This window comes from Tinamus guttatus, unplaced genomic scaffold, assembly GCF_059628265.1.
Source record: "Tinamus guttatus ecotype Peru unplaced genomic scaffold, ASM5962826v1 Tinamus_guttatus_pri_ptg000549l, whole genome shotgun sequence".
Classification (NCBI taxonomy): domain Eukaryota; kingdom Metazoa; phylum Chordata; class Aves; order Tinamiformes; family Tinamidae; genus Tinamus; species Tinamus guttatus.
In genome coordinates this window covers 722,455-747,661 of record NW_028289083.1, presented here as the reverse complement: position 1 = coordinate 747,661, position 25,207 = coordinate 722,455, and the positions used below count along the sequence as shown (strand labels likewise).

Sequence of the window (25,207 nt, the reverse complement as noted above, 5' to 3'; positions counted from 1 at the left end):
ATACTGCTTCTCTAGGGGCAAGACCAGCACCACCCATCAGACATTGCCTGTCTGATGGCACAGCCCAAGGCACGTGCTGATGTCAAACATGGTCCCACACCCATTTTCATGGTGTATCCTGGCTGGGGCTGTCCAAAGAAGCAGTAAATTCACACAGATTACACACAAAACTATAGATTGTCACATGCAAGGAATGTATTTCACTCATCTGTTGAACTTGCCTATCTGTTTTCTAACTGTATTTTTAACTTCTAAATGAGCTTTTACAAATAAGGGTAGGTCTTTGGGTCAGGCTATGGAACTGCTACATAATATAGGCCCCAAAATTCTGGCCTGTAAATCTTGCTTTATCACACACCATTCCAGTGCAAAGTCAGTTTTTTTAAAATACTCCTGAAGACAAAGAGCTTTGTAGCATTAGCAGAAGTAGGACAGTAGGGCTTATGGGAGTCTTCATTAAAAAGAAAATTGGTTTGTGGATGCGGAAACTCTTGTATTTTGCAATCCCAAACCTTCAGGAACCTGGGGGCTCAGGGTACCTCAAAGCCTGCTCCCCAGACAGTGCACGCCCATTTGTGAAACGTATTGCAAACTGGTCTTTCTGCCAGCCACCCAGCTGGGAGAGGAGGCTGCTCCTTCACTGACGGTATCAAAGTAATACTGGGGCTGGTACAAGCCTGCCAACAGCTGGGGCTTGCATGGCTCCAGCATCCCTGTGTTTTGGTAGGAGTTAGGTTCAGCTGTGATGTGAGACGAATATGCCAAGTTTTCAAACAAAGTGTAAGTCATAGGTTTTGGTGTGGATGTAAAGGCTCTCTCTTCATTTTGAGTAGGGCAAAGCCAGGAAGAACTTTGAACATCCATCTTATCTTCTGTTGGAGTAGAAGATGTCTGGCTACCCGGATGTAATGTCTGGGCTTCAGAGTTATTATCCACTGCTACTGCATCAGGCTTGCAGTCATGTATTTTCAGTACTTTCTCAGAACCAATCTACAGGAGAGTCATAAAAAGAAATCAGCCAATGAAAGAAGCTCAGGGTAAAGGAAATGGAGTAATTACTTGAAATATTTCTAAAATTGCATTGTAAATTGTGAGTTTCAAATTTTCACAAAAATGAGCTGGTGGAAGCTGGATTTTTTAATCAAATAGTAATTTATCGAATTAGGAAATAAGAATTTATCAAATCAAATAGGAATTTATCAAATAGTATCCAGAGATTTTTTTTAAGTCTAATATGATTAAATTTAATGCAGTAAGAATAGATGCCTCTTTATTTTATAGCCTTGGTTATGGTTTCACTAGTTTTCAGTCTGAAGCAATAATTACTGGAGGGCAGCAGAAGTTTGCAGCTGTAGGTTTTACAGCTGTTTCCTTCAGTGAATTCTAGCAGCAAAACAGGCCTTGCTTGCACCTGTGCCAGGATGAGAAAGACATGCTCCCAGTTTTGGGAGCCCTTGCGCCGTATCAAGACAGCGGCTCGGGGGCTGCAGGGGAGGCTGAAGTCTTCTGCTCACAGAAGCAGACCCACACCAGGGCCATGGAGGGGATATTGCTCTCATGTCGCCAAAGTGACCGTGTGACAGGCAGCAAGGCAGGCGCAGCTCAGAGGCCATGGCAAAGTGCACGAGTCTAAGTGCTAAGTCTGTGAACTAAGTGAACAAGTTGTGCTCGGAGGTAATACTAAACGGTTAGAGCAGAACGAGCTGCCAGTGTCACTGGCTACGCTTTCGTGACTCCTTTGCAGTAAGGAACATCAGACTACAAAATGATCACTGCAAAAATCACAAGAAAGAACAGTTTTACACAAAACAACATCAACCACGATCTTCAATCACATTTATTCCTGTACAGTGAGTGTCACTCCTCCTTAAATGCTGTCAGGACAGGAAAAGAATTTTTTTTGTGAAACTTTTCTAATCAAAGATTGAAAAAAAAAAGAAATATGAGATATGATCAGTGATCTTACCACAAGGTCTTTAAATGAAAGCACTTTGCTCTTGTTAGGACTAGGTACTACAGGACAGCAGCATGCCTTCACCCTGGGAACAAGACAGGAAAAATGAGTTTTTTGTTCTCTCATCAAAGCTTATTCTACCAGCAGAAGCAACCCTTAGATGTGTACAAAAACAGTGGGACATGATGAGTGTCTCGGAAATGCCACAAGCCAAACACTTACAACATCCACATTCAAAGGAAAAAAATGAATGAGACCTTGTAACAGGCTGGAAGAGACAAGCTGCAGCTGTGGGTTGTGAGTTACACTAGTTACATTCTCTGTCCACAGGAGAAATAAAAAAATGCATTATAACTTACCACTTCATCTTCCAGTGGCATAGAGCTGCTGCAACTGAAGGAACTATCACCAGCAGGCCTAGGAGGTACAGTGTGTTTGCTGGGAAAGAAAAAAACTTTAAAAATTTGTTCTTGCTTGTTAAAAGTCAATACATCCTGAGTCTCTGGGGCAAAACAACTTCCTAAGGTCCATGTGGGATACCAGCCACTCACTCAGCACTGAAATTGTGTGGTCTGTGGTTTGTAAGTGATTACTTACAAAAAGGATATTTTGGCTTTAGATCTGGGATACAGTTATATGTTTTTGAACATTAATTCCTCTTACAAAATTGAAATATTACCAGATTGCTTTTAATTTGCACTCTGCTTGCATTGGCTTCTTACCTGAAAGCAAATTATCGAGAGTTAAGGCAGTAAGAATCTCACTTAACACTCGGTTTTCAGGTTTTCTCTCAGATCCCACAAAAGGACGACAAGGTTGTTACGATGAGACAAGAGCGAAGTAAACTCTGCCTCCAGCAGGGTCAGACTCTATCACAATACACACCAGCAGTGTTTTTCCCCTCCCAGGATTTTATGCTGCCACAGGAATCTCAGTATTTCCGTTGGGTTTGCAACGGCAGCCTTGGGGGTGTTTGTATGAACTGCTGAGGCGGCTGCGTGAGAGGGGCAGCGCTGCGAGCGGCGCGGCCCTCAGCGCCGCGTGTCCCCGCCATGAACCTCGGCAGGTGCCTTGAGCTCCTTGATTCCTCACAGGTACATCTAGAAACGGGCCGGCCCCGTGCCGGCTCCCTGGGCAGCAGTACAAGGGAAGCCTGGAGAGGAGAGGCACAAGTGTCTCTGCCCACCACAGGTCAGGGGTAGCCCCAGAGCCAGCGTCAAACACCAGGTTTATTTCCACCAGCCTATGGTGAGCCCTTTCCTCCTGCTCACTCTTTGCTCCACCTTTGAAGACAAATGCTTCAAAGCGAGTTATCTCCCACCTGGAGCACAGGTCCCAAAAACCTTGAGATTGGTGAACATGTGAGTTCCTGCTCTGCTTTGAAGATTTGTCCAGACTGCTCAAGCCAAGAATCTTCTCTTACTGACTCGTGAAGTAATTCATTCGTTAATGGATTTAAAGAGTGATATGAATAAATATCAAAATCAGAAATCTATAAAAATCATTGCACATATGTTTGTAAGTTTTTAATAGATCACAAAACTAGCTAAGCACAAATTAAATTCTTTAATGCATCCTAGCAAGCAGGACTCACTCGCCAAGCAGATATGCATGCATGAGACTGTTTCCAAGAATATGAAATTTAAAAAGGTGAAAAATTCTTTTCACTTCTAAATTACAAAGATCTATTAAAAGCACCAAATATTGTGCTGTTATGTGCATTTTAGTTCCCAGTTGGATCCTTTCTTGAAGGCACATTAGCTAGAATTTTTTTTTTTTTTTTTGTGGGAAATGAAGATTAATCTAACATCCTCCTCTCCTTTACCCAGAGGCAATTGTCAATACTCACTATCAAATGGTGTTTCAATGTAGATAAAGTTGGCAATGGGAGTCTCTCCTCCACCTGTATATGCTTTAACCGCTAGTTTGTATTTGGTATTAGGCATGAGGTGTCTCACAGTGTATCTCTTTTCTTCTGGGTTTTCAATTGTGTATTTACATAGCACCGAACCGTCTAAAATGAAACCAGATGTTACAAATCAGTGTAAGTGAGACCACTAAACCACTGGAATAACAGAAGGTTTACGAGTCACCTTCTTTTCAGTAAGGGCACTTTCCTCTGCGGAAGCTGAGGCATCCTGACTCCCTGCCACTGAGCACTCCCTGCTCACATCCCCGCTACCTCGCCTGCCAGCAGTCCAGCTCGCCCTGGCAGACCACCTACCCACTGTCTGACACCCCACTCCTGCAACTATCTACTTGCATTTACTTTTACTATGGCTTTCTAAAGGGAATTGAAGTGGTCTTGCCCTTTTTCTTTCTTTTTTTTTTTTTTTCTTTCCAAATTCTGTAATCGTCAAAGACTAAGAAAGATCTTCATGGGAAAAAAAAAAAAAAAAAAAAGTCCCTGCCTCTCCATTAGGCAATTCCAGAGCCCAGGGAGAGAAGGGGCAGCTTCTTCCTCCTGTTCCCAGTGACACTCATTATGTGCCAGCTCAGGCAAATTGGGAAGCAGACAATCTTTGTTTTAAGTGTCTTAAACTCTTACTAACTGGGATTACTTGCAAAATTAGGGTAGCACTGTGGTCAATTTAGTTAGTTTTGGTAGGAACTATGGCATAAGCCTCCTTCAGTTCAAACTAAGTGTTTCAGCCTGGTACTAGTCTAATCAGCAGAAAGGATCTGAAACAGGACATGAACCGCCTGTGAGAAGAGGAAAGGGGAGGGAAAAAGCAAAGCATCAACAAAAAATATACTCTTGGATGTGTTGGAAATACATGGAAAAAAATCAATGCATCTGTAGCAACTTGGGATATGGAACAGGAAAATCGGAAACCAAAGATTAAATGTGGCTTTGTGCCACATCCCAGCTTAGCTCGTCTGCACAAGGAACTCCATTGTAGAGCACAGCTATGAATATTTTCATTGTAAAGGAATTTAAATGGGGAATTTCCACAATGTTCCAATTCTGAGGCATATAAAAAGACATCCCATCTGTTTCTAGAATAAGCTAAATCCTAGTAAAACTGACATGCTTCCTATGAGTCTCATCCAAGTTGACCACAAACAGATGTTTCAGAAATTCATCCAGAATCCAGGGTGCAAGAAGCAGAAACCTGACTCCTGCTGTGGTACTGCAGGAATCTGTTCTAAAGCTAAAGGAAGATACAAGTCTGTATAGTGCCAGGACTGCTTCTCCTCATTAGCACGTCAAACATTAGGGAGGAATCTATATTGTGTCAGTTTGCCCATCTAATTTGAATTTTCCAAGAGATTGCAGTACCAGTTACATCCATACACAGACTTTTACCTCTACCAACGACAGAGCTTCCCAGGTCAGTTACCTGGAAGAACGTGTTTTTTGGATTCTTTCAGACTGCAGTCCTCTTGCACAGGAGACACATAAACATGATAGCCTCTTATAAAGCCAGGCTGTGACGCAGTTGTGGGATAAGACTCCCAAGACAGTGTTACTGCATGGAAAGTCAGATGAATTTTTTTCACAGGAGGGTCAAGTGTGGGGGCTAGAAGAAAGGAAACGGATGTTAGACAGGCCATTTGTGCCTGCATTTCATGCCTGAAAGAATTCTAAGTTCCCAAGCCGTTTAAATCCTACTTATATTTAAAAGTTTAACACATTCAAAGCACTCCAAAAACCTGTCAGCTTCACAAAGCAGTCACATAACCCACCTTCTACACACAGTTCTCATCCAGGACTAGATGATCTCTAGAGGTGTCTTCCAACCTCAACCATCTGTGAGTCGGTGAGCCGCACTAACATGGACTCTGCCTGGTCACTGCACTAGTTAAACATCCTCTGCATAGGCCATTTACATTGCTTCACAACTCGTACGTTCTTCACCAATGGTACAGAAACAACACAGCAAATGCAGCTTTAACTAGTGACAATAAAAAGCCTGTGAAATACGGTGCCAACTTACCGAGCTCCTTGAGATAACCAGTCTTCTTCTCCAACAAGGAGACTGTGTTAGCAACAGATCCATAGATACGGAAGTTGTATCTCACCCCCGGCACAAACAAAGCTAAAAAAAAAGAGTTAGATATCAAAACTATGTGTTCCTCCTCACAGAGAGTCACTCCCAATCACATTACCCAGGTACGACCCAATGAGGGACCAGAAAGCATATTATCTACTAAGACTCTCACCACACTCTGTCAGTAAAGAGGCTTCTATGAAAGAACACTTCATGTGTTTGTATTAATTGAAATGCAGCTTGTTTAATGCACATGGAAACCTGTTCAGTGAATTTTTGATCCAACATGCTTTATTCCAAAGTGGACTCAGCTGGCAGAGCCTTGAGGAAGGCTATAATCCTGCAGTTGCACAAGTGGATCAAAATGACTTCCATACATCCAGAAAGAACTTAGGTCTAATGGCCACCATGAGGACAGAAACACACAACTTATGCTAAGCAAGGACTGGTGCTGAGACATCTCTCTGTGGCGCCCGCTCTCACTAAGCTCTCACTAAGTGTGTCTAAACTTCTGGCCTGTGCTACAGGTAAGGCAGAGCGCTATTCTGCTGCTCTTGCTGAAAACAAATTTTGAAGATTTTGAACTCCTTCATTAACCTCACTACCCTCCTTCTAGGCTTTACCACAGGCTCCTCAGAAGCGGCTTTGCCAAAATATTAGACTAATTTCCGACAAATAGGGTCAGTGTTGCTGATGTGTGTGTGTGGTGTCTGATCTGGCTATTAGGCAAACACAATTCTACCCCCTTTCTACCCCCTTTCAAAGAATTTCAGCATTCCACAGGATTTGTATCCTAAATTCAATTAAGACACAGCGAATGAGAAACAACATAAGAAAAAAAAAAGATTGTTCTGCTTTCACCTGAGCTGATCAAAGCACTGGAACTGCTGGGCCCAAATCTCTTCCACTGAAGATCACAGGGCTGCAATGCTGGGAAGTTACACCAGTCAACGATGTAACCATCATATGTATTTCTAGGTTCCCAGGAAAGAAAAATGCCATCATCAGCACCAATAACCTGGTCTTCTTTAAGATTTGAAATGCTGAGCTCATTTTCAGTGCCTATTAATAAACAAAACAGTATTTATATTATTTTCCAGTATTTGACCACTGATGCGTTAATGAGGGTTGAAACAGTTTCTCTGCTGAGCTGTTTAAACACTGATAAATCAGTGTGTTCCACCATTAACATGTATATAGACATATGGCTCTTTCATACATGGAGAGATGATCTCTATCTGTAAAAGCCTGATTTCTCAAAACCTAGCAGTGAAATTACTCTGCATTTGTACAAAGAAATGAACTGCAGAAAACGCAGCTGTAAATTGTAAGCAAGAGACATAGGAGGATGATCACGTGCAGAGACTCACGTGAGACATTGGCTGCATCTATGGCACTTGCTGCAGGACTAAGGCCAAGTTCTGAGCTAAACGTTTTAATCTATGTAGATTCCCTGGGGACACAGACTTTTTACTAAGGGGGATGGATCGAGGTACCTCGGGTTAATTTGCATATAGCTACCACTTTAGAGGCCAAAATACAACAGTAATTTCCAAATAGTAACAATTTTAGTTAAAAGGTCAGGTTAATTTATTTACCCAGGATGATAAATTATCACTTTACATAAAACAGTCGGAAACAAAACTTCTGTAAAGGAAATCTAAATTCAACTGAAAATATTGCTATTACCTGTAGCTCCAGGGATGATCATTACTGAAGGAAGTGAATAATTAACATTGTTCTTTGCCACGACACTGATTTTGTAAGGATCATTATCAATGAAAATCCTTGTGCTATTATAGACTGATGAAATGGAGATATTCTCAGGCTTAGAGTCCTCTTCAACTTTTTCCCAGGTTACTTCATATGAAATACTTCTTCCATTTGCTTGAAAACTTGGTGTTAGCTGGGGGAAAAGTTATGTGGGTAGCAGCAAATTTTAAACACCAATTACTTACTAAACTATTGTTCCAATAAAACAGTTTACTTTTGTAATCACAAAAGCACTTTCTTGCATACATGCATAAAAACATTGGCCGAAGTGTAAACATGGAAATCTCAGTAATGTAATTTGTCTTGTTACAGTGTTTGGAAAACTATACATATCTATGTCTGAAATGCCAGGAAAACACACCATCGTACAGCCACATAAGTTCTGAAATATATTACATATAATCTTCTCAGAATCTAACAAAAGTACTTTTTCATACTGAATTGTTATTATGTATTATACACATGGACTTGTTAAAGCTCTGGGGAGAAGTTTCCAATTCATTTATATAGAGGTTCATTACTGTTTCTATCCCCACGTCTCACCTTCCAGAATAAGGTCACATTCCGCCCACCCAATGCTGGTATAATTTCTCTCCAGATGTCCAGTTTCCCTGACGGACCTGTAATAAACATAGCAAAACAAGACATTCTAGGTGCAGAGAGGACGGTTTATTTCCCCCTCTTCGACGAGAGTCAGCCTCCCAAATCTCTCCTTCTGGATAAGTCTTGCCAAAACTTCATCCTTTATTTTCTTGCTTTTTTTTGTTCTTCTGTATGAATATCTGCCTCATTTCCCTAGAAATCTTCTCTTTGCTTGCAATTCACGAGTCTTTGTTTCCTCTCCTGCACAATTTCTCAGGCCTGCATGTCTCAGTGCCTGCCCTGGATGAAATGATAGAGACTGGCAGGTAGGAAGAGAACCGTTTAAGCCTCCTTCCTAAAGTTTGCTTAAAGTGCTTTCATACATGCAGCAAGCCTCTGTTTTAGCTACACAGCATAAAAGGAGCTGTAAATAACAAGTAGCAGTGGCAATCAAAGACCAGCTTTGAAGCTCCCAGTCCCAAAAGGCCAGACGTACTTGCTTCCTCCGTCCTGAAGGTTTGGGCCTTGCTCCATTCACTCCACCTCCAGAAGTGCTGGGCTGCCCCGCAGCGCACTCGAAGTGTGTACTGGGTGTATGGCTGCAGTCCCCCCACGGTGATGCTGCCGTATTGGAGGTGCGTGCTGGAGCTGTTGTGCTGCAGGACAGAACAACAGAGCAGTTTCATGAGAAAGGGGCTTCTGTCTGAGGAACTAGTTTTGCCTCTAGATCCTACAAATAGCAGGTTAAGCTCAAGAAGGAAAATGTAATTATGGAGCCATGGTCAAGAGAAAAAAAAGAAATATGGCAAAAGATCCAAAGACTGGAATGCTCAAACAGAGGTGTGCAAGCCTCCTTTATAAAACGGTCTGATTAGAAATCTTTCACAAAACCTATACGATGACCACTGTTAACATCACGGCAGAGGTAATTTACTGAGACCTTGTCCTCACCCTACCTGGGGCTCTTACTCCTGTCACATCTACTGCTGCCTTTTCTTTCCCTTTTTTGCCCAATCTTCCCTTCCATTTCTCCTATGAGCTAGGGTGAGTTCTGGTAAAAATTAAAAAGTGAGCATGCCTTTCACCTCTTCTTCACCTCTTTTGACTGTCTCTTGCAGCGGTCATCTGTAGCAGCCATTTGATCTAACCACTCTTAGGCAATACTGCAGACAAAATACACGTTGCTCACGATCTTTATAATATCCTTTTACACACTAGAGATAAACTGCCTTCAAAGAGAAGAAGACCGAAGGATAAATCACAATACCTATGCGAACAGCTGATCAGCCTCACTGTTTATGAAAGAGGTGGAACAAGATTAGGACTCTGTTAGGACACTCTTTCTCAAGTAGTGGGAAAGGATGGAAAGAAAAACTAAACTCGGGTCCACTACTAGGAACCAAACAGGCCAATAGTACCCAGAAAGCTCCTGGAATAGAGGCAGAAAAGCCTGCTCCTTCAACACACCCCTCTATCTCTTGCTTATAAGATGATATGAGTTACAGAAACATGAGCAATTGAAATTATCAATAGCCACAATAACAGCAATTATAAGGCCCATTTCTATTTTCTTCTGTTTCAACAAACCTTGGTCTGCTCAGCAAAGGACATATCTACCCATGCACAGCAGACAGGGTAGTATGTTGGCCAGCAGTATAGGAAGTGCCAACATTAATCAGCAGTCATTAATTCATGCCCATGTGGATGACATGATCAGGGTAGACAGAGCCTGGGAGCTCTTATCTGGAAGAGAGAGCTGTTTACACACTGTGAGTATTCAAATTGCTGGAGAAATATTTTTTAATCTTAAATCAGAAAGATATTTACTATGTTTTTTGTGTATGAAATTCAGGTTTCATACCAGTTCTGTTTTCCCATCAGGGTGGAGCACTTCCGTCTGACAAAAGAGCTCAATTCCTTTGTTTCGATGTTTCCAGTACAACATGATTTTTGTATCCGAATAATGTCCAAACAGCTCGGAGGGTGCAGAGGGACAAACTGCCAGTGGAAAATACACGTTTGTTCTTGTAAACACATAATGAATGAAAGATTTTGAAGTATTTTAATTGAGGAGTAAAAGCATGCAAGAAATACTGCCTAAGATATTTCTGCCTGTTTAGGCAGATAGGTAGATATAAATCAGTAAAAACTGATTTCTGAATGTAGACATATCCTTGTAAACAAACATCATACAAGTTAAAAATAAACAAGTAAAAAACACTTGTGCTGACTTTGGGATAATTTGGAACATCACAAGCAAAAGACACAGTCAGAGACTTTTTCTGCAAACCCAACAGAATTCATGGTCTGGGCAAGGCAGCAGTTCTCAAACCTTCCCAGACAGTCAACTCAACCACAAGAAATAAGACACAATGATATAAGTGATATAAGTGCAGAATGTGCTTATAGGTGTGGTCTACTATGTTAGAGCTCCATGCAGCATGAATTACAAATTGAGGAATTTCAGAATCAAAGTTGTTCATGTTTGACACAGAAAACCCTTGCTGTCATACACAGAATTGGAATGATGTACTTCATTTCCTTTATTTTATGACTTTTTTTTAAATAGGCCAAATTATAAAATAAATATTGCCAGAATCAGAAAAAAAATAAAGGACTGTACTGCGATCACTACCTAAAAGATTAATCCATAATAAATATTGTACATATTTCTGTAACAATAATCAGATTGGAAAAAAAAAGTTGATCTTTAGTGTTTATAACCGTGCGGAATGTAGTCTATTTTAGCCTGATATTTCCCCATTAATATTAATTTATAAAATTGTGTTGTCTCTCTACCATCTGCCAGTTTCCTCGTCTACTCACTTCTTGCTCCATTTATTCCTCCCTCAAAGAATCAAACTGCCAACTTTCAGAACTCATAGGCCTCCTCAAGCCAAATTGAACAACAGCAGCCAGTGAAATACGAATGAAGGAAGCGCTGCCAGAACCCAAGAGTTACACCACAGACTCATGGTCCATCAGCTTCACAACCAAAATCATGAACATGCTACCTCTGACCTCCTCAAACAGGAAGGGTGCAGAAGGGCCCTGGAAACTCTGTGAGGTGGATGTGGTGGGTCAAGAGAACGCAAGGAGAACTGGAAATCCTGCTGGAGACACAGGAAAGAGCCATGTGTTTTGAGGTGGAGGTAGATCATGTGGAACTTATGGAACCTGGGGCCTCTGTGTTGGGGCACACCGTGATAAAAGACATAAACTAACAAGAAGAAAAAAGAGCTACAAGCATTAGTTACTGCTCACAGAGTAGCTTGTTTTATTTCACTGATGCTTGAATGCTCCTCTTCCCTTACACTAGCAGGGCAGGTGTTACTGTCCCATATTAGTTGTGCACCAAGGCACATTAACATCTTCCCCGCTCTCTTGACTTACTTTTTCAAAGCAAGCATCTTCATTTTATTTTGGATAGAGGGTAACTTCAGTAATAAGGAGCAATAATTTTCTGGAGAAATAAATTAATTCCCAAGTTTTCTACAGAGATATTTGTCTTGAATAAAAAACTGTATCTTTGTATTGTTGTTTTCCACACTATTAACCCTCTCCATCAAAGTGGCAGATTTTGAAACAAGAATGTGTCATGTCAATAACTAAATTTGACCTTTGGAATAAAGCTGGTTTCTACTATTAAGAGAATTTTGCAAAGCTGAAGCTGAAATGGCAGCAGGTAACTATAGCACAGAGAAATATAGCTAATAGAAACTGAGAAGGCAAAATACAGGACTTCTTACTTCTATATTTAAATTTGCAACCAAGTATTAGGGTAAATAAGAGGACAGGGCCTTCAACAAAGAAACAGAAAAGGCCTTACTTCTGTGAGTTACATCAAAAGCATCCGTGGCAGTTTTCTTTCCCAGTGGGTTTTCAACAGTCAGCATGATGTTATAGACCCTCTGCTGGTTTATATCCCAAGAACATGAGCACCGCTTAGAACAATTTACTGTGCATGGAATCAATTTTTGGGCAAATCTATCAAAGAAGAAGGGGGAGGGGGAAAGAAAGATGGTTTTCCTTAATGTAGAATCAAGACAGATTGAAAATGCTTATGTCCAAGCAGAATATAGCTTCATGGAAAATAAAGCTGAAGCTATGAGAGGCCACCCAATTCTTTCCCCTACTCCAAAGTAGGATGAATGTAGGTATTCTTGCAATTAAAAGAAAGCCTTCTTTCTTCCTACTTCTTTTCCTTTTGGGATACAACTAAATGTATCAAGAATTTCAACTCACACTTACAGCTTTCTAAATTAGGGACTTGATATGCCAAGAATTAAACCATTCTTGTGGTTATAGTTAAACTTTTAAATAAAACAGTAAAACAGTGTATCTTTTTTATTTTTTTCATCAACATCATACTCTTTTAATGGAAATGAATGATGCAGAGACTATGAAGTTAGTATGCAATGATGACCTGTCTTATCTAACAAAAGTCTGTCATGATACTCTTTCTCTTGCAGTCCCTGGTGCAAGGCCCCACTTCTCTCCTAGGGATTTAGCTGCCGGGGTAGCAAGGAGCCGAGGCTCAGCTCTGATATGCTACAGCTGCGTAACCTTGACCCAAGCTGCTGAGAAAGATCTGGGAGAAAGTCTGTAGAGACAGAAGTAAAAATCACACACAGAAGGATTGTTGAGATGAGATTGTCAGTAGCTCAGTAGGTCAAGAAGGAAAACACCAGCATAAAGAGTTATAAAATCCTAAAGGTGAAGAAACAGGGAAGCTAGTTACTCTAATTGTGGCTAGTTAGGAATCATCAGCTTGAGTCAATGGTGCCATCATCAGTCCTAAGGGGTATGAACATCCTAAAATTTAGCTTGAGATCTTAAATCCTGGTTATCTTTTGTGTTACAGTTGCTTTGTACTTTTATGTTATATAGGATACGATTTGTAGTGTGTCTTCATACCTAGCTAAAGATATCCAAGCAAAATGAACAAAAAGAAGTGCTCTTACACCGTGTATAAAGCAGAAGCTAGTCTGACAGACCTGCAATTTGTTACAGCTGGTCTAACTAAGAGCACAGATTTTAAAGAACAGAAAGAAATTGATTGTTGTTCTGTACACCACAGACTGGAGTTGGATGTAACTGCAATGAGACTTACTCTTCAAAAAAAGTGTATTTTGTCGAATGCGGTCCGTAGAGATGGGTATCTCCTCCTTGGCTCCAAGTACATATTATCTTTTTCATGTCTCGAGTGTGGCAGGAAAAATCATGAGGTAGATCAGGTGGTTCTTGTTAGGGGGAAAAACAAAAAGCCAACAGCATGAAAATTAAGACAAAAGTCATCAACATTCTCACTATATTTACAAACTACAACACTCAAAGTGTACAAAGCCTGCTTTATGGCAGATGATATTATTTCAATTGCACTTATTCAATGACCACTCCCTAGAGTAAATCAGAACAACACTACAACTTAATTGCATTTCAAACACTTCTGTAGAGATGTAGTTTTTGAAATTAATTGGAATGTTTTTCTACACAAAGCTTACTACCATTTTCTAGCAAGGGGATGGCTATGTTGAGCTTTATTACATGCAGTAGTCCAACTAGGTTGGACACAAACAGATCTATTTATGAAATTATTCACTTGTCATGGGATCAAGTCACCAAATGAATCTGAGCATCTCTAAAACAGCATGTTCTATTCTATAATGTTTTCTGCATGCAAGTGACCTTACAGAGCTAAAGTCAGTCATTCAGCAGAGTTCAGCAAGGCATAACAGGACAGTGCCAGCTTACAGCAAGATTTTGTTCTGCTACCTCCTCACCACAAGTCATCCTTGACTTAATAGCAACAGGAAAACAGAACTGAACTAAAGCGTTCCCTTACTGCCCACGAAGAAGACTACATAATGGTAGTGGTCCCCTTTTCCGCCAGACTCTTGACAGAACACGTTGACTTGAGACGTTTTTTGATGTGCCACTCTTTTCGCAGTGAGCAGTCCAGTTTGAGTGTTCGTGCGACTGAAATTATGAACAGCTGGCAATGAAAAGAATTCCGTAATGATTTGACCTTTCCTCCCAATGCAGCAAAGAGTAATGTCAGAGCCTTCCTCTATGACTTTTTCTTCTGGAAAGATTAGTGGTTTACTGTCATTTGAAGCGTCCAGGCCTGTAAGTTAACACACAATAAAGCATTTCAAAATCTGCTCGAGGTGGGATGTCAATCTGAATACTTAACTAACCATTTATACAAGCACGTGCTCATGTTATACTATCGATTCATGTGCTTTCATACAGCTTTCTTCACTATACAGGGATCAGCTAGATATGCAATCACACCTAAGGGTCTATTCCCATTCATTCCCTTCACATACAACTTAGTTCAACAACATATTTAAAAGATATGATGAAGTCTGAATTCATTACCTTTCAAAGAGCTCTGAATCAGGTCTTAATGTGGGATTAGTTTGTGTCAAGGAAAGAGTATTTTTGATTCCTATCCACTTTCAATTAAAAAATAAAATGTCCAAGATTGAAGTCAGACTGAAAGGCGAGTATTGCACCTCCACTTCCACTGTACAAGGCAAGGAAGAGGGGCAATTTGCACGCTACAATCCAAGTATACAGACCTGTACTCCTTTTATAATCTCAAACTGTTGTTGATCCAGACAAGAACACAATTCTTTTACAAAACCATTCTAATATTTTTTTAGTGTGAAGCACAGAACAACAGATATCTATTTGTTTAAATGATTTGAATTCCCTGGAATATGTTGTTGTTCCAGTAAGATATGTTGTAATCTGAAGAAAATCTGTTTCTTGCTGTATCATTTGAGTACGTGTTTAGTCCACCCCCATATGTTCTCACACAACTCACAGCAGTTCTGTCCCAGTGGCATAAGAAGCTGACTCGCTCCTCCCTCTCTGCTTCTTTCATACTAGGCAGAGCTATGATCCAAGACAAAAGAAACATTCAAGCAACAGATGATGCAGCCACAGTTGTGCACTTCCTTTCCCCGGCCTGACCCAGTGATAACCTAAGCTACAGCCAAGGCTCCTGCCTTGGGCAACAGCAAAAGTTAGGTGAGCAGGCCAAAACTGCCTTTAGGTTTCTACATTTCATTGCATGATAAAAAGAGACTTCACAAAACGCCCACACACATAAAAAATCTACTCAAACCCAAGCTCCCGGTCCACTCAGTGTGCTACCCTGTTTTAATGTGTGAGCACGAAAAGCTCTGAAACTTTCCACCTGCTATCTGAGGAAACAGTCTGCAAATCAAGACAAGGGTTGAAGTAATTACTCTTACTGCCCGCAGAAAGGAGTTGGTTGGTGCTCACAGATGACATGGTCCAAAACAAATTATTGATTTGATGTTTGTTGTCCTGAATTGGTGACTATCATTAAAATCATCAGCAAATAAAAATCTAGCATTCTACTGGCAAAAATAAAAACAGTATGCCAAGTCTTATTTTGCTTACCCAGGATGGTCTCCCACAGACTCCACTGACTCCAGATTTTTGATGCTTCTGCTTTACTCCTGATTCTCACAGAGTGTGCCATACACTCCAGAGGTAAGTCTGAATCCCAGTTCCAATGAAGAGGCTTCCCTGATTTGTCAAGTGTGACATTATAAAACTCCTATAAGCACAGGCAGGTCAGGCAGAGTATTAAAATCACAGTAATGCATATATATTTGGAATTACAAGCAAGCACCATGAGAGAGAAAGCAGGCTTGAAGGAGGAAAATGCATTTGAAAATATCAGTCTATGAAATCCAAGCTGCCACATGTGATCTCGTATTCTCAGAGGTCTAACTGCTTAAAAATCTGTACTAGCAATAGTGGAGTGACCGAGATGTTGGCAAGACTACTTGATAACAACATCACTGTGAGACAGGCCCTGCTTCCCAAGAACTGGATTTGCCTCCAGAGACTTTCATCAGATTCCTTGTGCCTGCTGTTACAGCAGCCTGCATACACACACTGCTGCCTGGAGGTGCAGCTTGTCTAAAGTGCTGGTGTACGTATCTCTGGTTCTGGATTACAGCATGCATTTGCATTGGCCAAGGAATTACATAGATATTATCTCACTATAGTTCACAGAGGTTGCAGACAGTATTACCACTAGCAACAAGCCGAGAAGTACATGCAGGTTTTCCCGGAAGTCTTCACTGTTGTAAAATGCAAATGCAAGAAACATGAAAAAAAAAAAAAAGCTTAGAGATCCAGAAAGCTGTCAGGAAGAAGATGGCCTAAAGTTTAAAACAGAACTGAAAAAAACTGAGTGCAAAAATGCTCCATAATTTGAGGAACATATTTGTATTGAATTATATGAATCTCTGCTGGTCCCTTACAGAAAAAAAACCCTTCCAAATTCCTCTCGGCATGTACGTTCTCAGCCCACCTTGGCCTTCAAAAGGTTGTACAAATACTCCACCTTGTAACTCAGACTAACAAGGGCACCAACTAGTCACACAAACAGATAAGGATGAAAAGCTTCCCCCACCCGTGTGTGACTGTTCTCTGGCACAAGAGTCCATAAGAAGCAGGAAGAAAGGACTCAAAACAGTTATATTCATGGCCCGTAATTAAAAATAAAAGCGACAGAGATCAGTGATGCTCCAAAGACCTCCATCAGGGCTGTGGCTCGCACTAACAGCTAGAGTGCTGCTTTCCTTTGGCGCTTTCCATCAGCAGCAGCTGCACTTTCATAATAGCATTACTCTGACAGACATTCTGCAATCATTTTACAATTTTGGTCTGAATTATAGCACTCAGGAATGCAGCTGCTGCTTTTAAAGTTCTATAGACTGTACATGCTTTGGCATGAGCAGATTCAAAGTTTCGTTATTGATTCAGAACAAGAGAGAAAAAAAAATGCTTTCCTGTGTGGTAGCAATACCCAAAATACCCTATTTATTTTCCAAACCATATTTTTTGCGAGTACCAGTACAAGCTGCATCCTTAGATTTGCACAGCTCTGTTTTTCTTCCTGCAAGCTAACAGATTTTCTTGGAAGATTATCCCAAACAAACATTTTATTTTTGGAGATACATGATCCCTCTTTGCAATTTCAGGGTTAGATCTGTCCAGGAAGTGTTGATGTGACCAATATCTGCTGGACTACACATAGCTCTTTTGTAGTGAAGTTGTGGTTCTTTAAGCTCAGAGAGATGAAAAACTGGCTGATCAGCAATAAGTTATGACTCTTTTAACAGTGTCCATCTTATTTTCTTGACTCTTGATTTCAGTAAAAAAAAAAAAGCTTTTCTGTTAACAAATAGCAGCTTTAAATGAGCTAGAATAGTTTTCCAATTTTACTCTTTTTTCACATTTGTATTTACTTTTCTTCCAGTTAGTTAGATCAGGAGATGACTCATAAAAAAGCTATAAAATTCCTAAAACTTGCATTTAATTCTCCAAAGATATTGTAAAATCCAAAAGAGAGAGAAAAAAATATCTTATGATATAGCAGTTCTCACAGTGAAGTCATGGACTGATGAAAATACGAGAATCAGGCTTAAAAGCATAATGATTTGGGTGATCATATCTGCACTTTCTGACAACACTGGCCTGGTTCAGGTGATAAGATGGGCTAGGACTTGCCACAAGAGACATCCCTATCTTATTCCCTAACTATAAGCTTTGGATATAAGGCAATTGCTAGCAGTGCCAAACCCAAGCCTTATACAACCTGGGTAATATTGAGACTGTTTGGTTCCTAAGATGAATTGCAACAACACACGACTTCTGCTCAGTTAATCACTAGTGAAGAGTAGTAAGTCAGGGAACTTGCACCTTCAAAGGTGAATAGAGATCTTTAAAAATCAGATCTCCTAAGCCTGGCCACTACTGTACCTGAATAAGGATGTGCAAGGCGCAGCTACACTCTGCACAGGCAGAAATGACCCCCTTCTCTGAGCCACTGCTTTGTTTTCACTGCAACTGGACATAACATTAGGCCAAGTGTGGCAACTCCTGAAATATGGAGGTAGTTCTAGTTCAGTTTGGGAAATATTATGTTGTAAATGGTAAACTTAAACAATAGTCCAATGTGTACATGCATCTGAACATTTGATTTTGTTTCAGATTCATCCATATTGCAGACATCTAAAATATCTTTTTTTGTTTAAATACACTTACTGTCCACACAGTAGTATTTTCTCCTGTTCGATTCACTTGTATTTCAAAAGACATTGACAGCTCAGCATCATGTGCTGACTTGCCAACATCCCATTCCACCTGCAGACGCTGAAGAGGCAAATCTTTGGAAACACGAAGGTATGTTACTGGAAACACGAGGGATTCTAGAAGCACAAAAATGATACAAAAATATTAACGTTTTTGTATGCTTCTGTCCTTCAAGTGTGTTTAAGCTACACGAGACCAAAGGCTCCATGGCAGTATTCTCATGAGAGCCATTAGTCAGGCCAGGGAGCAAGTAGTTTGACATATCAGACCCTGCTCCCATCTCTGACACTGACTCTCTCAGGGTCCAACAGAGGAGGTAGCAAAGGAGAATTCTGAAAATAAAAAAAAAAACAAACCCAGACCCTAAAGAAAAAACTCTCTATTTTTTGCTATCATAAGCAACAATTAAATTAAGACATTCGTAAGTACCTTCCCAAAGCCCATGCTGATTATAAACATTTCCAAGGTGATGCAAACTGCAGATGCTTTTGAAAATTTACTTTATGTTTACCATACTGATAAGGCAGACTTGAAAAAAAACAGTGACGAGAAATGATAGGTCCCACATCAGCCAGCTCAGAAGAAGCCAAAAGTACAATGAGTAATCCAGAGGCTCACAGAGTTTATATCAAAAACAAAGATAATCTTTTGTCTTTATGCATCAAAAAGCTAGAATGGAGCTCTTAAATATATCCTCACCATGGTCTTCATCTTTCTATTTAATTTCATTATGTCATCAATTTACTAGCTACATTATCAGACTATCAATCATTCCTTTTTTTCCAATCTTAAGAGAGAAACAACACAATATATAACAACACAAATAGGGAAAAATCTCAGGAACCTCCTGCCTCCAGCAAGCCCTTTAATTGTCAGGACAGAAAATTCAGGCTCACTTTTCTCTCTGACCTAATGAAGATTAATTTAGTTAATGCAAATCAGGCGTTTGAAAAGGAAAGGCTAAGAGTTTCCCTTCGCTAAGTAGCTCAGACCTCTGTGTAGCTTTAGGCACATTCCTGATTGCTCTGCACAGAACTTAAGTGTTTAATTCAGGGACATGGATTCTTCTACTGGAATTAGACACCTGCTTATAACAGCACCACCATCCCATTGTGAGCTTAGGTTTAATCCATCGCTCAGACTAACCTCCTTTTTGGTGTTGGGAAAGGGGCTAGCAAGCTCACTGAAAAGTAGAGATCACCTTAGGAGTTGTCCCCATCTTGTGGAGTGCGGAACTGCTTTGTTCCATTTCCCAAAAGACATCTTTTAGAGGCAATAAAACAGAGCACTCATTGGCCTATATTTTCTCCCATCTCAAAAAACAGATTATCTGGTTGTTGATGAGCCCAAGGAACTGAAATATCTAAGTCAATAGGATTTTTCTTCTGCCATAGCTGCTTTCCAGGGTGTTTCTGCTCATTATAAACAAGATGCAGGAAGGAAATCACAGAAGTAGCTGTGTGTTTTAATAACAGACCTCATTTTGGGCTTCCCCACCCTTGCAGTCACAATCCTCCTCTAACCTGGTCTGAGATTGCCAAAACGAGTAATCCCAGCAAGCTGCTTCTTACACAACTTCCACCTCCCATCACTTCTCACACGTGTACTTGACCACTGGCCTAGCGATTGTCCTAGACACTAAATCCAGTAAATCTAGTCATTACTGTTTTGGGCATGTTCTTAGAATCTATACATTGATAACAGATGCTCATGGGGCAATCGGACTGTAATTTATCCTGCAGTGCCTTCTTTGCACTAACACCAGTGTAGCAGTTTCCTTACATGAGAGTCCCTGCATTAGCTGTAGGAAATGAAAGGCTCAAGAGAAGCACTATATCTGATCAATATCTATCTATATCTGATCAATAAGGAAAAAATGGGGTAAAACTTTATATAAGCATAAACTTTACAAGTAAGTTTAACAATTTTGAGAATGCAGACACTGACACCATTGAGTCTGGATACAAGTCCAGACTATAACTAAAGAATATGTAGAAGAAAACCTCTATCAAGCCATAGCTAACAACTTAGAAAGGATCCTCTCTCCCAGCAAATTTTATCCTTTAGAAAATCATCTACTAACTGTATGTTTTAAAATCCATACGATTTTGAAAGATACAGAAAAAAAAAAAGGCAAAACGAAAGTCACAAGTTTCCAATCTAGAGGAAACTACTGCCATCCTATAAAAAGCTTTTCAGACGTCTTGGAGGTCTGAAAAAAATCAAGGTCTCATTCTTCAGAGACTGGATCTCAGAAACTGTTGCTGTACAACAGAAACTGTAAAGTATTGGAGGAAGAAGTATTAATACATATATCTTCCTCTTCTGTCAATTCTAACATCAGTCTTAATACTTGGTTATTGAAGAAAGACAAACATTTGCGAATATATGATAGCAGGATCTGAGAGAATCAGTAAGGAAAATTCAAAGATGTTTCATATGCAGAAGTAAAATTTCCTGTTTGGCCACGTTTACAACTTGGCCCTTAAGAACAGATCCTCTGCTTAACAGCAAAGATAGAAAAAATACTGGCAGCAGTAATAACATTACGTTGAGAAAACCCAGTACCTAAGGCAACTAGTTAATGACTGGTATTGCATAGTAGAAGGCCTGGGAATGAACTTCACTTGTCTGAATGATGAAGCAGCAGCAATTTTAGGTTTTACTGGAAACCAGAATTATAGTTAGTTCCACTGCCAAGGACTGACTAGGCAGGCAGCCAGAACAAGGCAAGCAATGAAGTGAACCATAAAATTAACTATGGAAGGAAAGGCTCTTTTGGTATTTTGGGAACACACAACAGTGTGCACTTCACCTCCCATATTCCAGACTTTCACCATCAAAACAAGATAACTGTGTTTTCATGCCTGAGATACCTCGTTGTTCGAGGATTTATCAGGTACTAGTCTGCTAGTGACAGTCTTTGTGGTAAATGTAAAGGTGATATTTAACTATTAAAATCTCACACATGCTAAGGAATCAACTGTAAAGCTGTTCTTCAGTATGTAGTATTAGCTGCTCATTTTTGGTCAGCCTTACCTGTACCTTTGTCACTCTGTCATATGAAGCACTGTGTAACTGAGCCTAGGAGAGAGATCTCATTTTGCATAAGAAAACTGGGCTGATCTCACACTCTGGGCCATTATCATTCCTGTTTTTTACCCTTCTGCAATGCTGAACTAACTCAGGGAAAAGAGATGAGCCCAGCACAAAGAAACAAACCTAAAGGAAGGGACCTGGCAAGTCTGTCTATGAAAAACAGAGGCACAAAGTAACTCTCAAAAAGTGTACACCTGGAAAGGCCAGCTAAATTGCAGAAACCTTTACTAGGGACAGATGAAAAAACAGACTGCTAGTGAGCAAACATTCTGCATGTAACCCTTCTTTTCTTTACCATTCCCCACGGTCCTCCATATACTCCTCTTAAGAAAAACGGTTTTGTTTTCATCACAGAATGAGCCTAAACCTCACCGACAGATCTAGCATCACCTATACAGAAAACGTTGCTCTCCTGGATTCTCATTATCCCGCAGGAGTGAGAAAAAAAAAAAGTAAGAAAAGCACAAAGTTTGAAAATTATGCTAAATTTCTCATCTCCTTTGTGAGATTGACCAGCTGCTTAGTTGTTTAGTTGTACAGATCAGACAGGCAGCAAAAGAGAAACTAAAGAGAACTCCAGGAAAACGCCGAAGAGGGCTTCGCAACTAGAAGCACTGTAAGGGAGAAACTCTCATTGACATCTGTTTATCATTAAGCCAATGCATGACATGAGAATGACCACATGCCGAACGACTTGGTGTTATTGCCATTGAACACTCCTCTAGCACTTTAACAAAAACAAACAAGTTTTCTAAACTGAAATACACAGAACTTGGTTGACCAGTACAGTACTAGTATAATACATGCCTGCCATATTTTACTTTTTGTGGTATTTTTCTTCCCAATTTTAAAATACTTATTAAATACCACTGAGGACCTACTTGTAGCTAAGTTCAGGCATGGAAGCCAGATTTTTCCAAGCTCCTTTTTAAAGCTCCAAAGGTAGAACTCTCATATGCCCAGTAGCTTGGTAAAGCTTGCAATGGGCTTGTCTAAATACATGATTTTGGATAACAGTTTGAGTAAGACATAATTTTCCAGACTTAACCTTTAAATCAGCTATGCTACAGATATAACAGGCTCATCAAAGAGAAAAATGTATCTTATAGCTGTTCTCCAACAAGGTTTTTAAAGCTAAGTTTTGACAAAATTGTTATGTTTGCTTCATACAGAACTAAATCATGGCTCTTTTATGACAGTTTTAGAAAAAATTTTGACAGAGAACTCCAACTGGTGTGCTGTGATGAGGCTGGATAGCCTGGGCGACTGAAACCCAATGGATCTGTGTAATGAGCTAAACTTGCAACATACAACCCTCTCTCTCCACCCCCCATAAAAAAAACAAATTACTTCAAGTAGAACCAACTCTTTGTACTCAGAGAAATTCTCCTTCCCACACCAAACCCAAATCCTCGCACCCGAATACTTCTTAACTACCTCATGTCTGCACCATAGTTCCTTCAGGATAAATCTCCTGAGCTTGAGACACAATGAGACAGTATTTCCTCACTGAAGGGAGAAACCCAAGCCTCTCTTTTGCCACAGTGAAGTGGCTCAGCACTTCCTGCAGATAGACGCACTTGGAGAGTGATGAAAACTGACAGCAATAAATTGCACAATACAAGGGGCAAGTCTGCTTGCACTGGGAAACACAGCTGGAGAGAAGTAAGGGCTCCTGTACATTTTACAGTGCTACTATGAAAATATATTAACAAAAGGCACCATAAAAATATGCAGAAAAAAGTTACTGTATCAACCACTAGCTAATGAAACTGTAAGTTTTTTGTAAAAGATTCTAAAAGTACTAAATAATGCACAATTCCATCATTTCTCTATTTGCTCCTTCAGAGCGCATCATTAAAAGGAACCTCTGCTTATCTTCCAAGTTTTCCGTATCCTCTTTTCTTCTCCTTCCTTCTCTGGGCAATTCTATTTGCAAGTGTCACTGCTACATCTGCTGCAATGATTATAAGCTCTGTATGTTCTCTTCTCAGCTTTATGTCCTGCAGAGCTTGACATAACAGAGTTCACATCACTGCTCAGGACTTATAGACATTGCCGCAATACCAAGAAATACAAGAAACAGTATGACTGAGGATTCATCTAGAGTCAAGACCCTGCAAATCACTGAATTACTTAAAAAATCAGAATTAAAGACCTTCGTAGTATGATTTACACAGATAGAAATGTTTGTAGCATTCACAGTTGTAATTATAACTTCAGCTCCTAGGAAAGTCAAATAGTCAAGGCATCTTAAGACTTGCTTTAACTTGAAAGTTAATTCAAACTGAAATAGCTTCATGATTAACAACAGAGAATAATTTTATCCCTGAACAACTCCCTGGGAAAACAATTCACTAAGTTACTGTAATGCAGTAGCTGTTTGGACTTGCCTGCATTATGAAGTTTTGCCATTGCAGAATATTAGTGATAGAGTCTCAAAACTGAGAAAATGGTACCTTGAGTGACTGGAGAGCAAAAACACACATTTTAAGGAGAAAGAGAGGATAGAGCAACAAAGTCCAAATTGCAAATATTACCCTTTCTGCATGATACCAAACGAAATTTCTCTCCTTCATCTTAATAAAGGCAATGCAATGTCTATAATGTAGACTATACCTTCATTTTTTTTTCTCTTAAAGGTGCTCATATAAAATCCAATTGCAAATACTCCTTCTTTTCTTCTTTTAACATTTTAGAGCCAGGCCCGATCTACTACCAGTAGCAAATGTGCAAACAGCATTCTGGAAATTTAACCTTGAACTCCTTTATATTAGATATGTAGCTAAGTTGCAAGACATAAAGTTTTGGTCCTGCTGCTTGATGGCACATGCAGAAACAAACCAACAGACAAGCTGAATCTTACATCGATGAGGCAAATGGGAAACAAGCAAACAAAAAAACCCCAAAACCCTGTGACTTCACTACAAGCTATGACAACTTTGCATGACCAGATTGCCAAAGGTAATTTTATAAGTTACTTCATCTCCTTACCAAAGAGGATAATTTGATTAAGCATGTAACTCTCAGAGGAGTAACAAATGAACAACCATAAACAAATGTTCAAACATTTACCTTGATGGGAGTGTGCAGTCCTCAAGGAGAACAGTACTGCCAGAAAGATGAAATGATTCATCATTGATCTTCTGTTTCCTTCTATCAGGAGAAAAGGCATTTCTATTTATTTGTTTTAGGAGAAATGCATGCCAAACAATAGTCTAGATTTTATTGTTATATTTTAAAAAGAAAAACAAAAAGAAAAGAAAACAAAAATGAAGTACCCTGGCAATTTATGCAGAATTCAGGAAGAATGGAAACAGAAAAATCAGAAAGACCCAGAATTCAAAAACCCTCTTGTTTCAGGACCTGCTTGCAGTATAGCATAGTTTGCATATTCCCAGGGAAAGATTGTCTTGGCATGTGTTTGTCTTTTCTTATGCACAAGTAGCAAGAAATGTATTCTAAAACCAAAAAAGCAGTGTCAAAGTAGCCAAAGGCGTTGTGGTTTCCAGAACACAATTCAGCTCCACCTGGGAGTCTGACTGAAGAGTCCTACCAACCTCAGTGACAAGCATGGTTTTCAGTCAGCAGCAAGGCACTGCGTGTAGGGTTCCAGTTGGGCTGGAGTTGAAATACACACATCAAAGTCTTA

The 25,207-nt window shown here is 39.9% G+C and overlaps 1 protein-coding gene across 1 annotated transcript; it reads right to left on the bottom strand.

The window, feature by feature from the left end:
• Positions 1–540: 540 nt before the first annotated feature.
• On the bottom strand, positions 541–24,772 carry OSMR (oncostatin M receptor). Its single transcript, XM_010215164.2, has 17 exons — positions 24,631–24,772; positions 18,409–18,572; positions 15,745–15,904; positions 14,150–14,431; positions 13,418–13,547; positions 12,134–12,291; positions 10,166–10,302; positions 8,801–8,960; positions 8,266–8,342; positions 7,639–7,855; positions 6,811–7,011; positions 5,896–5,997; positions 5,299–5,478; positions 3,804–3,968; positions 2,314–2,392; positions 1,967–2,039; positions 541–990 (listed from the first exon to the last, which is right to left on the bottom strand). The coding sequence occupies exons 1-17, from the start codon at positions 24,728–24,730 to the stop codon at positions 541–543; spliced, it is 2,835 nt and encodes a 944-aa protein (XP_010213466.2). The 5' UTR covers positions 24,731–24,772.
• Positions 24,773–25,207: the final 435 nt, after the last annotated feature.

Excerpts from the sequence above, each read along its gene's own strand:
- OSMR (XM_010215164.2), bottom strand. The coding sequence starts at position 24,730 with ATGCCTTTTCTCCTGATAGAAGGAAACAGAAGATCAATGATGAATCAT. Across the intron at positions 10,303-12,133 it reads TTTTGATGTAACTCACAGAA|TTTGTCCCTCTGCACCCTCC; the intron begins GTAAGGCCTTTT and ends TTCCACTGGCAG. Across the intron at positions 2,393-3,803 it reads CATTGAAACACCATTTGATA|CAAACACACTGTACCTCCTA; the intron begins GTGAGTATTGAC and ends TTTCTTTCCCAG.